Source organism: Balaenoptera ricei, chromosome 19, assembly GCF_028023285.1.
Source record: "Balaenoptera ricei isolate mBalRic1 chromosome 19, mBalRic1.hap2, whole genome shotgun sequence".
Classification (NCBI taxonomy): Eukaryota; Metazoa; Chordata; class Mammalia; order Artiodactyla; family Balaenopteridae; genus Balaenoptera; species Balaenoptera ricei.
In genome coordinates this window covers 61,442,371-61,454,547 of record NC_082657.1, presented here as the reverse complement: position 1 = coordinate 61,454,547, position 12,177 = coordinate 61,442,371, and the positions used below count along the sequence as shown (strand labels likewise).

General features: G+C 51.6%; 1 protein-coding gene across 5 annotated transcripts in view; it reads left to right on the top strand.

Moving 5' to 3' along the window:
• The window catches only part of MTHFSD (methenyltetrahydrofolate synthetase domain containing), a 30,107-nt gene that overhangs the window by 9,923 nt on the left and 8,007 nt on the right, over nucleotides 1-12,177 (top strand). The window contains exons 1-5 of one of the 5 annotated variants that reach the window (XM_059906011.1): nucleotides 865-915; nucleotides 4,626-4,729; nucleotides 5,447-5,560; nucleotides 7,651-7,764; nucleotides 10,528-10,618. In XM_059906011.1, the coding sequence (XP_059761994.1) occupies nucleotides 900-915; nucleotides 4,626-4,729; nucleotides 5,447-5,560; nucleotides 7,651-7,764; nucleotides 10,528-10,618 (439 nt within the window). In that variant the 5' untranslated portion in view covers nucleotides 865-899. Of the gene's footprint in view, nucleotides 1-864; nucleotides 916-1,517; nucleotides 1,597-2,604; nucleotides 3,376-4,625; nucleotides 4,730-5,300; nucleotides 5,415-5,446; nucleotides 5,561-7,650; nucleotides 7,765-10,527; nucleotides 10,619-12,177 lie in introns of those variants that run through there. The other 4 variants (XM_059906015.1, XM_059906013.1, XM_059906012.1 and 1 more) reach the window with 4 other exon arrangements.

Below are 12,177 nucleotides of genomic sequence, written 5' to 3'. Positions count from 1 at the left end.
TACCACCAACTTGCAAGCCTGTAATTAACCGGGTGGGGTAAAAGGATTCATTATCGGAGCCTGCAAGAAGCGACTGCTCTCTGGGAGGTGCAGACAAGGCTTTGATTGTTGGACAGGGCAGGGAGAGAAAGAGGTGAGGAGGCTATATGTTTTTCACCGAATTTGCAGACTGTGGGATGGGTGTTCTGAGCCCCAGGGAATACACCAGACTTGGAATCACCATCCTGCCTTAAAGTGACCACCGGGTCTCACGGTGACGATAAGCAAGGGAGGCCCTAGGGGGCCTGTAAAGGACCGAATGAAGCAGAGCGGCTCCCCAGGGGGAAGGGAATCTTCTAGCTTCTCGGGAGCCAGCCTTTGTTATTAGAATTATTTATTTATTTGTTTAGCACTTTAGGAGGGGTGTGTGTGTGTAGATGGTGCAGGGGGAAGTCAGGGAACAGAAAATAAACTGCGGCATTTAACGTTTGTAGGGTCTCACAGGAGAGGGATCGCGGCATGGAGGAACAATCCAGGCCGGCTTCCCGGAGTAGGGGGCCTCTGGGGAATAGAAGAGGAGGTAGCTGTGTTTGAATTGGCAGTGGGCTCCAACAGTCCAGGGGTTGTTCACTCGGTAGCTCCCCAGCGCCCGGCAAACGCACGTCGGAGCAGGGGCTCTATGCTGGCCTGCTCAGAGAACAAACCCTCAGGCCCCACGCCCACCTCCCTTCGCAAGGCCCGCGGAGCCGCACGCGCATGCGCGCCGCAGAACGTTCCCACCAGGCCTCAGCGGCTACGCCACCGCCCCCACCCCCACCCCCACCCCAGGCCAGTGCGCAGGCGCCTGGAGGGCGCGCACAGGTGTCGTCACTTTGTGCCGGACTCCGCTGGGGGAGCTGTCGCGCACTGACGGCGTCGCCATGGAGCCGAGGGCGGGTGAGGAGCCGCCGGAGGGACCACCTGAGAGACGGGCCGGGGACGCGGAGGGGCCACTGAGAGACGGGCGGGGAGGCGGAGGGGCCGCTGAGAGACGGGCCGGGGACGCGGAGGGGCCGCTGAGAGACGGGCGGGGACGCGGAGGGGCCGCTGAGAGACTGGCGGGGACGCGGAGGAACCACCTGAGAGACGGGCCGGGGACGCGGAGGGGCCACTGAGAGAGGGGCGGGGACGCGGAGGAACCACCTGACAGACGGGCCGGGGACGCGGAGGGGCCGCTGAGAGACTGGCGGGGACGCGGAGGAACCACCTGAGAGACGGGCCGGGGACGCGGAGGGGCCGCTGAGAGACGGGCGGGGACGCGGAGGGGCCGCTGAGAGACTGGCGGGGACGCGGAGGAACCACCTGAGAGACGGGCCGGGGACGCGGAGGGGCCGCTGAGAGACGGGCGGGGACGCGGAGGGGCCGCTGAAAGACGGGCGGGGAGGCGGAGGGGCCGCTGAGAGACGGGCGGGGACGCGGAGGGGTCCCCGGGGATTGGGCAGACGGGACGTGGGGGGGCGGGCGGGGTCTCAGAGGGGTCGGAGGCGGGTGCGGGGTCGAACCTGCGGTCGGTTGCGACCCGGATACCCGACACTGTCAGTGAAGCAGGTGGGAAGAGGAAGGGAGACCATCTTCTGGGTACGTGGTACTGTCCGTGCGCCCCCGTGGGATGTGTCTCCCGTATCACGCCCTCTTTACAGCAGGGGAAACAGCGGCTCACAGCTGCTGGCAGGGGCACGACCGGAAGCCAATTTAACCTAAACGCTGGGGTGCTGCATCACAGACCTCTTAACGGATGGTTTCCGAGACCTCGGCTGTCCCAGGCCCTTCCCTAGGCCCTGGGGAGGCTCGCCCCAGAGCCCCTGAGCTTTGGTTATTGATTGCAGAATTGCCTGGCAAAGGTGTTACGAAGGCTGTTGGTGCCCCAGGGTCTGTTAAAGCCCGGTTCGACAACCCTGAATAAATCCACTCCTCCCTTACTGTCTGGGTAGCGTGGAAACAGCACAGTAAACAGGTGCCGATAGTTCAGTGGGATGGTGACAAAGACCTTTGGAGATGCCACGAGTGACCTCAGGGCTAGAGGTAGAAGGAACGAGACCCAGGCTGACCTGTTGGGCAGTTACGGAACAGGGTTCATGCATTTCTCACATTAATATATGTCGCGTTTTATTATTGTAGTTATTTCCCATGTTTTGGTAACTTTCCAAGGGCAAGAACCTGCCCTTTTATTCTCTCCCTCGCCTTGCAATTAGCCCATTGCTTTCTAAATGGGAGTCACCCGGATGTTTGTGATTTATTGACTCTGGAGCAAGGGCCCCAATGCCTACATCTCTGTGTCCCACACAGCACTGTGCACAGTGTTGGGGATATTATTGGATGTCTGGGTTGTTAGTGACAGTGATAAATGTAGTAGCTTTTTAATAGTTGTGTCGATGTAATGGTTTCTGTTTGAAAAAGCAAGCAGTGAGCGTGCTCTGGGTTCCTCAAGGGGGGAGGGTCCTAAAAGAGGGATGTCTGTCTGTGACCGAGCACTCAGAATGCTTTCTGGGGGAGGTGGCGTCTCATCTAGGGCCTGAAGGGAGAGGAGGGGGAGAACCTGGGAGGGGAGGAGAGGAGGTACAAAGGCCTGAAAAAGACAGGGGGACAGGTGTGTGGGGCTAGGTACCGGCGTGGTTGGGCCACTTTTTGAATTCGATGTGAGGGTGACAGGAGATGAGGCTGAAGCGGCCAGGAGAGCTTTGCAGCTCATTCCACATCCTGTGCCAGGGATCCTCGGGGCACTGGAACAGCATGGAGGGGAGACTTCCTGGAGGTGGTGCCGAAGCTGGGCCTTGAAGAGTGAGGGTTTGCCTGAGGGACAGGGAGTAGAACAGACTTTCCAGCGGAGACCAGCAAATGCAGAGCTCCCAGCAGGAAAGAACAAGCCAAGTGCTGGAAACTGCCTGCATGGCCCTAGCCAGGCCAACAGTAGTATAGTCTTGGCCGGCATCTTTGGAGATGCGCGTTCCCTAAGTACACTCGAATCTGCATTCTTGATTTCTGCAGTGGTTCAGAAGCACAGCTAGGGTCAAGAGGCACCAGCAGTGTTTGCAGGAAGTCCAGGAAGCTCTGGGGTCTGGCTGTGAAGGGCCTGGTATGGTTGCTTTTCCAAGGGAATCTGTGTCTAGCCTGTGGGCATAAGCAGTGGAAACCTTTGGCTCTGGCCCTTAACGCCTTAAAACTACATGTAGAGGTTTAACAAATCGCTGTAAAATGGGCAAGGGCTGTAAAGGCACACATCGGTAACAAGGTTGGAAACCACCTGTTGCCCATCAGTCTTGAGTAAAATTTGACCTGCCCGCATCGTGGGAAACTGCACCTGCAGAAAAGGATGGGGGTCCTTTTGTATACCATATGGACCAATCTGCAAGATAGTAAGTAAGTAGCAGCAGGGTTCAAAGCAGTGTATGTAGCTGCATGTATAGCACACCCTCCTAGGGAAAGAAGATGAGGGCAAGACTGGAGTGTCTCCAGTGAGAAGCCTGAGATGCCTGGGGAAGAATTCACTAGAACAAATAGGTGCACTGATTGCCTTGGGGGAAGGGACCTGGTACTCGGCAGACAGTGAGGAGAGAGGCTCTTCATTATAGATGCCTTTGTATGTTTTAAAACTCCATTTACAAAAGAATTAAGCTTTTAAAATGTAATTTATTCACAAGATTCAAAGCCACACAATTCGTAAACGTTTATGGTGAGAAGCCAGCTGCCAGCCACGTCCCACCAGCCAGGTTGGTGCCCCCAGCTCTCTGGCTGTGGGGCTGCTCCCTTGTGTCACTTTTGAGCAGCCTCCACTCAAGTAGGGGAGACGGAGGACTTGAGAGGTTGAACCTGCCCCTCTCTCCTGCCTTGGTGATGAGAGGCGCCCCATCACACCAAAGTGATTGGAAACGAACTTCTGTACGAGTGCAGGGATATCTTTGTGGACTAAGAAAAACAAAAATTCAGTGAATGTTTTAAAATTGTTTATATGAATGTGCTGATTTTATTTTTTCCTGCATAACTGGAAGCTACTTTTCATAGTTCTCCATTCCAAGAGGGGCACATGGTTGATGCGGATTTTCTTAGGACTCTCCCAATCAAGTCATTAAGGAATACTTGTTGCCTAAAAATCCATTACCAAAGTGAGGTCTAGAATAAAGATTCCCGCAAAAAACGGGGATTGTAGTTGGTAATCCAAAATAGTAGCTGGGTTACGAATCACTTAGGTCTAAGAGAAGCGAACAGGACTTACAGCAGGAGTGCAGTAATCACAGCTGTCTCGAGACCGATAGACTGAGAGTGAGATCACAGAGCCTTAACTGAGCAGAACTCGTATCTCCACGTTTGGAGTTAGGAATTCTTGGGTCCATGGCTTGGGTTGCGTTTGTTCTCCCGCCGCTGCAGGTTCATAGAACTAGCTTAATTAACACTTGGGTTACATTGAATTTACACTGTGTTTGGACTATAGCAGTTTACTGAGGTGTAAAAACTTATCACTGACCCTAGTTTTTCGACGTAGGGATCAGAAGCCCTAGGTTCTGTCTGGTGGGGCAGAGCTGGGGGTGCAGCGGGAGCAGGCGGGCCCCGGGCCTGCTGCACCGTGGGCTTCCTGTCTGTGAGTTCATCAGTCACACCCTTTATTGCCGTAGGTGTTTCCAAACAGGACATTCGTGAGCAGATTTGGGACTACATGGAGTCACGAAATTTAGCTGATTTTCCCCGGCCTGTTCATCACAGGATTCCCAACTTCAAGGTACTGAAGCATTCCTGGAGCGCTCGCAGTGAAAGCAGGACACCCCTAAATGAGTAACAGTAGTAAGACAGTTACCATCCTGCTTCACGGTGGATTTGAACGCGGTGAACAGTGAGCGAGTGGTGTGAAATCCGAGCCAGCTGGCCGGGGTGCTTTTATGCTTTGAGATGTCCTTCATCTTGTTACTTAACCTTCGCTCTCGAGCACCTCTTGCCTCTCTGTGCAGGGTTGGTGGGTGGGTTGCACCTTGCCATGAGGAGGTGCTAAGGCTACTGTCCCCCGTTTGGTACAGAGTGAAATATTTCTCCTGGCTGGAAGCGTTCGATTGTTGTGGTGCCTTTTCACACAGTTGGCTCCTGAGGAGTGACGGGCTCTGAGAGGGAGCCCCAGCCAGCGAGGCTGGCTTCTCAGCCCTTTCTACCTGGCTGCTTCCTTAGACATTTCTCGGGTGACCCCAGACCTGGTCTCACAGTCGGCCCCCGCGCCTGCCTGGGGGAGATGCTGGAGCATCAGGCTGAGGGTGGCCCAGGGTGGTGGCCTCTTAGTAACGTGCACTTGCATTTAAAAACAGGGTGCTTCTCAGGCCGCTGAGCATTTCCCACGTTTGCGGGCGTTCAAAATGGCCAGAACCATTAAAGTCAACCCTGACGCACCCCAGAAAAATGCCCGCTTCTTCGTCCTCGACGTAAGTGCACCTTTGTCTGTCTGCCTAACCAGGGCTCTTATCTGGCTTGCCAAAACATCAAAGACCTCGAGGTTTTTGCCAGAACGCAGGAAGTTAAAGTGGACCCTGATAAACCGCTGGAAGGCGTCCGGCTGCTGGCGCTGCAGGTAATCCCATTCCCTGAGCCTGAGCCCTGGCTGCTGCGCGGCCCACCTTCCCCAGGTGGCCGGCAGGCGTGCACAGTCCCACTTGTCGAAAGATGGTGCTTCTGGCTCCCTCCGGCGCAGAATGCGTCCTTGGAGTTGTTTTTTCCAGGACCGTCCAGAACTCTTCCGTTGTCTGTCGGTCAGAAGTCCTGAACATGTCTGAATTCAAAGAGAAAAGACTGTGAAACCGTGACTTTGAGGCATCCCAATTATAGTGTACCTCTCCAGAAGCGAATGATTGCAATATATTTCATTTGCTACATTTGTAATACTGTAATTCTTTGAAACTTGATAACCCATGAGTAAGAGATCTGATAAATGAGTCCCCAAAATATATGAATTAGAACAGTGTTTCTTAACTTAGATATAATAGGCCCCTTTTCAAGAAGAAAAATTCCCCCAGGGTTGCTTCAATTTATTATAATTTAATAAGTATAAACATAAAACTTGGCATAAATTATAATGCTCAGGATCTTATGTGACTGTAAAACCAAAGTAAACATGTAAATTACATATAAACAAAACTATAAAAGCAGTAAAATTCAGATAACAGCACTCATTTAGTGTAATGGCTGATGTTGTTTTGCTGAAACAAAACACCCTTTACAGTGAGTGTAGCGCTGCGTGTGGCAGTGTGGGGTCTGTGGGATTCTGCTGTATGCCACCAGGCCTCGGGGGGCGACTCAGTTTCCCTACAACTCCTAAGAATCCTTGATCTGCGGGCACCTTTCATCCTGTGTGGGAAAGTGCATACCTCGGCAGGCAAGGATAGTGATGCATACGGCCGCAGATCACACCTGGGGGCACAGCTTCCCAGGCTTGACCCCAGACCTTCATTCGGTTCTAGAACCTTTTCATAGTAAACGCCCTGATGGAGCTTTGAGATCCCTGGGCCTGAGCACACTGGCTGTAAGTCAGCACCCCTGAGGAGCTTTGAAGACTCTTGCCAGTGTCCGGTTCTGAGTCAGGCTCGAGTGGAACTGGACGTTGGGGAGTCTCAGAGCTCCCCAGGGCACTCTGGTATACAGCCAAGGGGTGATCAGAGTAGTGTGCAGTATACCAGGATCTGGAGACTGCAAACAAAATCACCCACCTCTGTCATACTCAAAAGGAGAGTAGCACGTACTCGTTACTTTTGCTGAAATACTGTCCTTGGGGTTGAAAACCTTATTTAAATAAGCCAAACTGTGATTTTATAGGTCTTTTATTGGTCTCAGGCTGTCATCTCCTGCACAAAAAATAGAATATGTGATTTTTTACATGAAAGAGTTTATAAATTTTATGATTGCCTCATGGCCCACCCCTGTATAATCTGCAGCGGTGTCCTTGGGCCTTGTTTCTCCAACTTTCTTGCGCATCAGGATTACCGGGTGGGCTTGTTAAAGCAGGTTGCTGGGCCCCACGGGGCTTCTGATCACTTCTGACAGGAGTCCAGGGGCTGCTGATGCTGCTGGCCGGGGGCCCCCACTTTGAAAACCCCTGCCCTGGGGCTCGCAGTAGGTATTTGAGAACTAAATAGAAGAAGATGGTTATCAACCCAGGTCAGTATAAAATGCTGATTGTAATGAGCCCTTTCTCTCAGACTGTGATTTATTGAGCAGCAAACTAGATATAAGTGCTTGATGGGGTAATGTTTTTAATGTGGCTGTGTAATGCCAGCTTCGAGGTAAAACATCCCTGTACCTGGGTAGTGCTTAACGCTGGGAGCAGAGGGCACAGGCAGGTTATGGCTGGAGTTTCCGTGAGAACAGACTGCATCTGGATTTGCATTGTCCTTTGCACCTGTACGCATTTTGAATGGCAAGTAGAGTTGAGTCAGCGAGCTTCACAACCCCCCTGCCCCTTTATTCTGAGGCGGCTAATGCAGCTGCTCAAGGTAGAATTGGCCCCTGTGTTATTCACTTGGGTTTGCAAAGCAACTCATCTCCTTGGCGCACACCCCAAAATGCAGGTAATAGTAACTTGCTTCTGTTCCTGCAATGTTAAAAATATACACAAGAAAGTTCCCATCTTAAATTTTGTAATTTATTCATTGTCTTTTCTTTTAAAAGAGCAAAAAAACGTTGTTGGTTCCAACACCACGACTGAGAACGGGGTTGTTTAATAAGATCACACCACCCCCCGGGGCAACTAAAGACATCTTGAGAAAATGTGCCACCTCTCAGGTAAGTTTGAGAAGCAACACCGGCCACAGGGAAGAACCGTTCTCATCTGTGACTTCTGGTGAGTTAGAACAGTGTATATCTGCCAAGGTGAAATCTGTGTTTAACAAAGCCAAATGAAGAGTGATGTTAAGTATTCAGCAATCTTGTCATTACAGGAGCCAAGCAGAAAAACTGCCTGTAACTCGGTTTTTCTCTTGCACTAAGCTGAGAAATAGTAAATTCCCCCGTTAAAAAAGAAAAGGGAAAGCCAATTTTCCGGTACTCTGACGCCCTCTGGTGTTAACTTTTGATGCTGTTCAGTGTCCTATAGCATTTTCTCAGATGCCACCAGAGCAAATGGGGACACAGGGTAGAATTTCCAAAATATGTTCAATTGGAAATTGCCTTACCAAGTGCTAAAGTAATAATGGCTTTAGTGATTTAGCAATATGATTTTCTTCACTGCCTCACAATGCCATAAAACCAGTGTGTAAATATTACATTAGAGTGCCTTATAATGGAATTTGTCTAGTATTTTATAGATGAAGAAATAGAATTTGGTGACTTTTCAGAGTTCTAGAGTTGACCCCAGGTCATTTGATTCCTAATCCAGTGGGAAGAAGAAATAGGGCATCAAAATATTCCTTTTAAAAAGGGATTTTCCACTTAAGTCTAGTGTATAAAAAGTGAATGCTTTATCGCTATTTATTGATAACCTGTCTTATTGCAAAAATAGAATTTGATGTGGCATACAAAAATACATATAATAAAATAAGATAATAAAACACACGTAGGAAAAAGAACAAAGGGAAAATAAATGTAGAAAAATAAGAGATAACCCTGGTTCTGGTCAGTGTTCAAAGTGCCCACCCCGTGATCCCCTGCAGTTGGCGGTCGTGGCCACAGATCTGAGCCCATACTTCCGAGAGCTGGCAGGGAATGTGATCTGTTACAAGTCGTAGGTTCCGGACAGTAAAAGCAGCCCCTTTCCACGTACTGAGGTCCAGGTCAGACGTGGCCGTGGTGCTGGTGTAGTGGTCTGTGTCACCCTTAACAGCATCCCACTCCCCTCTGAAGGGTGACCGACATGGGGCTCGTTGCCAGGAGGCCCTGTGAAGTGCCAGCACTGGCTGGTCCCGGCCTGGGTAAAGCCAGACCAGCTCTCACAACTGAACTTGCATACAGACTGAACTGTGTTTGGGCTCTGTTGTATCATGAGATATCGGATGGAAATCAGAGATCCAGGGCCATGAACCTCAGAATGACAGAGTGCAGGTAGAGGAAACCAAAGATTTTTGTTTTCTTTGTGGCAGAGGAAAAATGGCAAAGTAGAGAGAGACTCTTAAAGCCACATCTAATGCAGATGCAAATTTAGTACGATTATTATTTAGGTTGCCAAAGCTTAGTGGTGAAATGCTGCCACCGTGCATATCACTGTAGGAGACTGTGATGTAGCCTTACTTCTTGGCAGATAAGACTCTGAGTTTGTCCCTCAGCCCCCTGCTACTGTCACACCCCAGCCACCTGTGTCTGCCATCGTTGTCTTTGTATTTACTCTTTGACTCAGGAGTGTTCTGGTAACCACCCCAGAGGGCAGACAGAAAGGTCTGTTAACTGCCTCATAAGTCTCTCTGCCCATCTGGTGACTCTTGGTTGAATAGAACAGGATTTTGGAGAGTCAGGGTGACTCCTGGTTGCTCACGCTGTGTCTGGTCAGACTGAGCAGGTGAGGCTGAGCCCCCGAGAGAAGAGGGGACCTGACAGACAGGTTACAACACAGAAAACCCCAGGCAGGTGCATGCTCCCCAAGGCTGCCGGGCACCAGGCTCACTGAAATGGGCTTGAGGACATGGGCCGTGGGCAAGAGACCTGCCTGCGTGGCCGCTGTGAGCTTAACAAAAGACACGCTTTCCCGCAGTGGGGGCACCGCGGGCCGATGACCGCGGTTTGATGGTTGGGACGCCCCAATCATGGTACCGATCCTATAGGGACTTGTCACGTGCTTGTCGACAGGGCACCGTACCACATCCAGCGACCACTGCTGCCGGGTACTGGGCCGTGCAGCATCCTACTCTAGTTTCCTAGATTTCCCTGGCGCCCATTATCAGAATCATGGCCACAGGAGCCTCCCTGTGCTTCGCACACAGGCCTCCATTAGTTAGCATAAGTGGGTGTGCTTTGGGTGCTTTTTGGTTGAATAATTAATATGTTAGGAGTGATTAGCTGTTCACGCAGAGAGAGGCCTCCAGTGTTTCACAGTGAACTAATATGTCACACACACTTAATGGCCGTGTCTTACGTGCTAGACGCTTTACCTGCGCTCTGTCATTTCATTCCAACGTGCCGGACGAGGCACGGCTCGTGTCCCTGTCTTACAGAGGAAGAGACTGAAGCTCAGAGAGTTTCCTCCTGTTGAGGCCACAGAGGAGAGGGATCTGGACCCAGTTCTTTGTGACTCCCGAGCCTGTGTTCTAATCACTGTGCTCTCCTGCCTCTTGGAGGAAAATGATTTGTTGAATATTATGAAATGAATATCCTGGTCGTTGTGGTATCAGTTCCTCCTGATGTCTTTGCTGGGGAAGAATGTGGGGAATTGTCTTAAAATGGTTCAGATCCGTGGTTTTCCTGAGCTGCCGCTTCCGTGATGCTGCGTGTTTGCTGTGGGATGGTGCACGTGCTTGCTTCCCTTGGGAGGTTGTTCAGACCCTGAGTGCATCTCGCCGTGGGTTATGAGACGGGTGGTCTCTCTGCCAGGGAGCTCTCAGGCCGCGTGTCTGTCCGCAGGGCGTGAGGAACTACAGCACTCCCGTGGGCTTGGATTCCAGGGTCCTTGTGGACTTAGTGGTGGTGGGGTCCGTGGCTGTTTCTGAAAAAGGTAAGATTAAGAACAGAAACTCTCGGATGTGACCACTTACCCTGCAGCCTGATGTTCCCCCAGCGCTCCGGTCGCCTTTCAGACATTGATGGTGAGTAATTTCAGCTTTCTGGACGCGTGCCTGGCCTGCATAACCACTGCATCTATCACTCATTTTGAAGAATTAACTCGGTCCCTCCCACTCTCAGCCCCACTCAACACCTTTACAGCATTTTCACTTTTCATAACAGGAAAAATAAAGTGAGATAATCTCTCTTCAGGTGGTGAAAGATTTCCCCTCTGTTCTTAAGTTAACTGGAACTGGAGCTGAATTTATTTGCAGTGCGTCAGTAAATAGTTGGTTTTGGAGAGCCTCCAGTAAGTGGAGAAACGTTGGGTTCTGAAGCTCCTTTTTGTTGTGAAGCAGCAGCCTCCTGGACGGGGCGGGGTGTCCTGAGCCTGCCTGTGGGGCCTGGAGCTTCACCCCGCAGGCCTGTGAGCAGGGACAGGGCAGGTCGCTATGCCAGCCTCTGCCCTGGGCTGAGCCACCCTCAGCACTCGTCTCGGGGGTTCCCGAGGGCCTCTTCCTCTCTGCCCTGCTCTGCCCCAGGCCCAGCTGGGTGCTGTTGGAAACGAGCTGCTGATTCTGCGGCAGGGTGAGCACATTGCAGAGCTGCGCTTGTGTGGTGTGATTGGGACCCCCACCCTCGCTAGGAAAGCCTTCTCCCTCCTCCCTTCCCGCCAAGAGGATGTCCTGAGATGCTCATCCTCAGATCTCCCTTTGGAAGTTAATCGGCCAGAGCCAAGTTCTTCCTTCAATAGAGGTTCCGAATAAACAGTTGGCGAGCAGTGCTCTAAATCATTTGTTCTGAACCCCGAACGTCGTGTTTTAAATGTTGGCCTTTAATACCATCACCTTAAACCTACTCTTTTCTCAGTTCCTGCTCTGAGCTACTGTGTGAGGTGCTTAGGAGTGAGATGTTACAGGTCTTTTATTCCTTGTCTTCCGTGTATTCCCAGTTACAGATGCTTTACCTGTGTCCTCAGGGACGGGCACACATGAGCACACGTGTGCCCACTGTGTGCCAGATGCCAGGCCGGCGCTGAGTGGACTCTGCTGTGGGTCCTCAGTGGGTGGGAGGAGCGGACATGGGAGCTGAACCACGATGCGACGTGCTCAGTGCTGGAAACAGAAGCCGGGGTGGACGTAGTGGGGCTCAGAGGAGGGGCTCACCAGCTCGGAGCAGGGCGACCTCACAAGAGGCCTCAGGGTTAGCTCCTGTGCGCCAGGCGTGTTCGAGGCAGGCGGCGCAGGACAGGGAGAGGGAGTGCCGTGGTCACGTAGCATGACCCTCTAGTGTCCGGGGCTGTCCTTCCAGAGACCTGAGGCCAGATGCCGGGAATTGGGCTGTACTCTTTTGGCAATGGGAAGTTAGCAAAGATTTCTTCTTTTAAAAGGACACCAGGAGTTTTCTTTTTTAGTTCAGGATGTATGAAAAAGAAAACAATGTTTTGTAACTGTCACTGTTCCGATAACCCCCTAATTAAAACAACAAAATCACCATGCATGTGTTTAAAAA